The 2,289-nt window shown below is 54.1% G+C and overlaps 1 protein-coding gene across 1 annotated transcript; it reads left to right on the forward strand.

Annotated features, from left to right (window-relative positions):
* The first annotated feature begins 435 nt into the window (after window positions 1-435).
* On the forward strand, window positions 436-1,658 carry LOC125535173 (uncharacterized). Its single transcript, XM_087540957.1, has one exon. The coding sequence runs from the start codon at window positions 504-506 to the stop codon at window positions 1,656-1,658; it is 1,155 nt and encodes a 384-aa protein (XP_087397083.1). The 5' UTR covers window positions 436-503.
* Window positions 1,659-2,289: the final 631 nt, after the last annotated feature.

Consider the following 2,289-nt stretch of genomic DNA (forward strand, 5'->3'; position numbering starts at 1 on the left):
GCATGGGAAAAAAATATATGAGACCAGGTCTCACGTTTAACAGACGAGACCCATCCTGATGGATGACACGTGGCATTCACAAATCATAAAGCATCTAATCTCTCCCACCCTGATTTTAAGTGGGGGTGAGGGATGCTTTGTGATTTGTGAATGCCACGTGTCATCCATCAGAATGGGTCTCGCGTGAGACCTGGTCTCATAGAATTCTTTTCCCAATGCATGCATGCATTGATCAATTTTCTCTTAATACATGCAATGATTTAATGCACTTTGAAGTCCGAACATGTGATGGAGAACAACCAAATTAAGCCTTATAAAATGAAAAAACTAAAATTTTGAGATAAGCCTTATAAACCGGAAAGGAGGGAGTAGTTTATAAAATGCTTACGTACAAAAACAGTAATCGAGTCGGACTCGGATACGTACGTGCGGCTACTTACATACTCGCAATCGCAAGCCAACAGAGACAAGCAGAGGATCCAAAATCCAAGTTAGATTGATCGATGAGGATCGGCGGTCGGCGTCCATGGCAGGACCTCGCGCCGGAGCTGCTGGAACTCGTCTTCCTGCGCGTGTCGTCCCACGTCGCGCGCGTCCGCTTTCGCGCTGTCTGTCGCCCGTGGCGCGCCGCCGTGGCTGCCGCGGCCGCGCCGCCTGTTCCTCTGCTTCCGTTGCTGGCCCTCCGTAACGCCGCCTGCGTCCTCAGCCTCCCTGAAGGCACCGTCCACCGCGTCCCCGTGCCAGTTCCCGACGACGTCATCCAGAGCGTCTCCACCGGCGCCATGCTCTTTCTCGTGCACCGCGACGGCCGGTGCTCCCTCATGGACCCTCTCTCCACGACGATCACCCCTCAGCACATCAGCCCCGACTGCCTCTGGCCCTCGAGGCCGTCGAAGAGGCAGAGGGCAGCGGTTCCCCCCTTCGCTGGCAACATCTCCAAGGTGGTGGTGGCGGACCACGTCGTGGCCGTCCGGACTGGCGTCAACCTTGGGTCAAAGAAGGTCGCTCTCTCTGCCCGCGGACCCAGAGGCCGCCGCTACATGGCGTGGGAGTGGGACCCGCCCCACTACTTGGACAGCGTCGTCGACATTGCGCTCTTCAGAAGGAAGCTCTACGTTCTAACGAGAGTACACAATGACCCATGCCGGACTGAGCTCTACGTCCTGGAAGACAACCTCCCCGCCGGCGATGTCACATCCATGCAGTGCATATGCAGTGAACCCCCGGCCAGGCCGGAGCAATCGTACTACCACAGGGCTGACCCGTCCTACTACTACTACCTGGTCTCATCAGGCGATCGGCTTCTGATGGTGATGGAGCACGCCGCCGCGCCGGCCAAGTTCGAGGTCTTTGAGGCGGCGGGGCTAGGCAGTGGCCACGGACGGTGGAGCAAGATCGAGACGCTGGATGGTCGTGCTCTGTTCGTGAGCAAAGGCTGCTCGAAGTCGCTTCCCGCTGGTGAGCTGGTTGGAGCTCGAGAGGACCACATCTACTTCATCAGTAAGCGTGACGACTCGGACAACGAGTCCAGCGAGGAGCTCCACTCCGGCGTGTACAGCATGAAGGAAGGGAAGGTGGCACCGTTGCCGTTGGAGACGACAGGCGCATGGCAAGGTCGTGCATGGCCGCCGACCTGGTTTTTCCCGACCCGAACTTGATCAAACCATGAATTCTTTTGAAAGTTTTTATGAGGAAATTGTAAGTTGGTCACCAATCAACGGGTATTGCAACAGAAGGTTGGCAAATAACAAGTACAGCCAACAAATAATTAAGCTACGTGCAACAGCAAGTAACTGACTTTGAGTCACAGTTCGATGCGTGCAAGCCAGCAATGTTAGCATTATAGTAGCAGATAACAACTACTTTCCTGTAAAAAGAAAAAGGTTGGAGTGGTAGCATCGGCACATATATTGGCGCTTTTCTTTAGCTATTTTTATATGATTAATTTGGGATGATTCATGTGATCTTGCCACATACTCTACTTTTTGTTTCCGAAGCCGAGGGAGCCGACGCCTGCACCATGGCCTCCTCCGCCGGCCAGGTGGATGGCCCTCTCGGTGGATGGATCATGCTCAGATCATGATGGAGCTGCAGCTGCTGGCATGGTTTTGCGCTGTGGCGATGGTTCTATCATCTTTGCGGCTTATCAAGTAATACTAGTGGTTGGAGCGTGCCATTGGCACGCCTCCTGAGCGTTTATGTGCGCACTTATCTAGTTTACGCACGTTCGCGGGTCTAGGTTGATCATTGATGACAAAGAGAGTTCCAAAGCAGCGACAGGTTGAGGTG

This window comes from Triticum urartu, chromosome 2A, assembly GCF_056163025.1.
Source record: "Triticum urartu cultivar PI428250 chromosome 2A, HENAU_Tu73, whole genome shotgun sequence".
Classification (NCBI taxonomy): domain Eukaryota; kingdom Viridiplantae; phylum Streptophyta; class Magnoliopsida; order Poales; family Poaceae; genus Triticum; species Triticum urartu.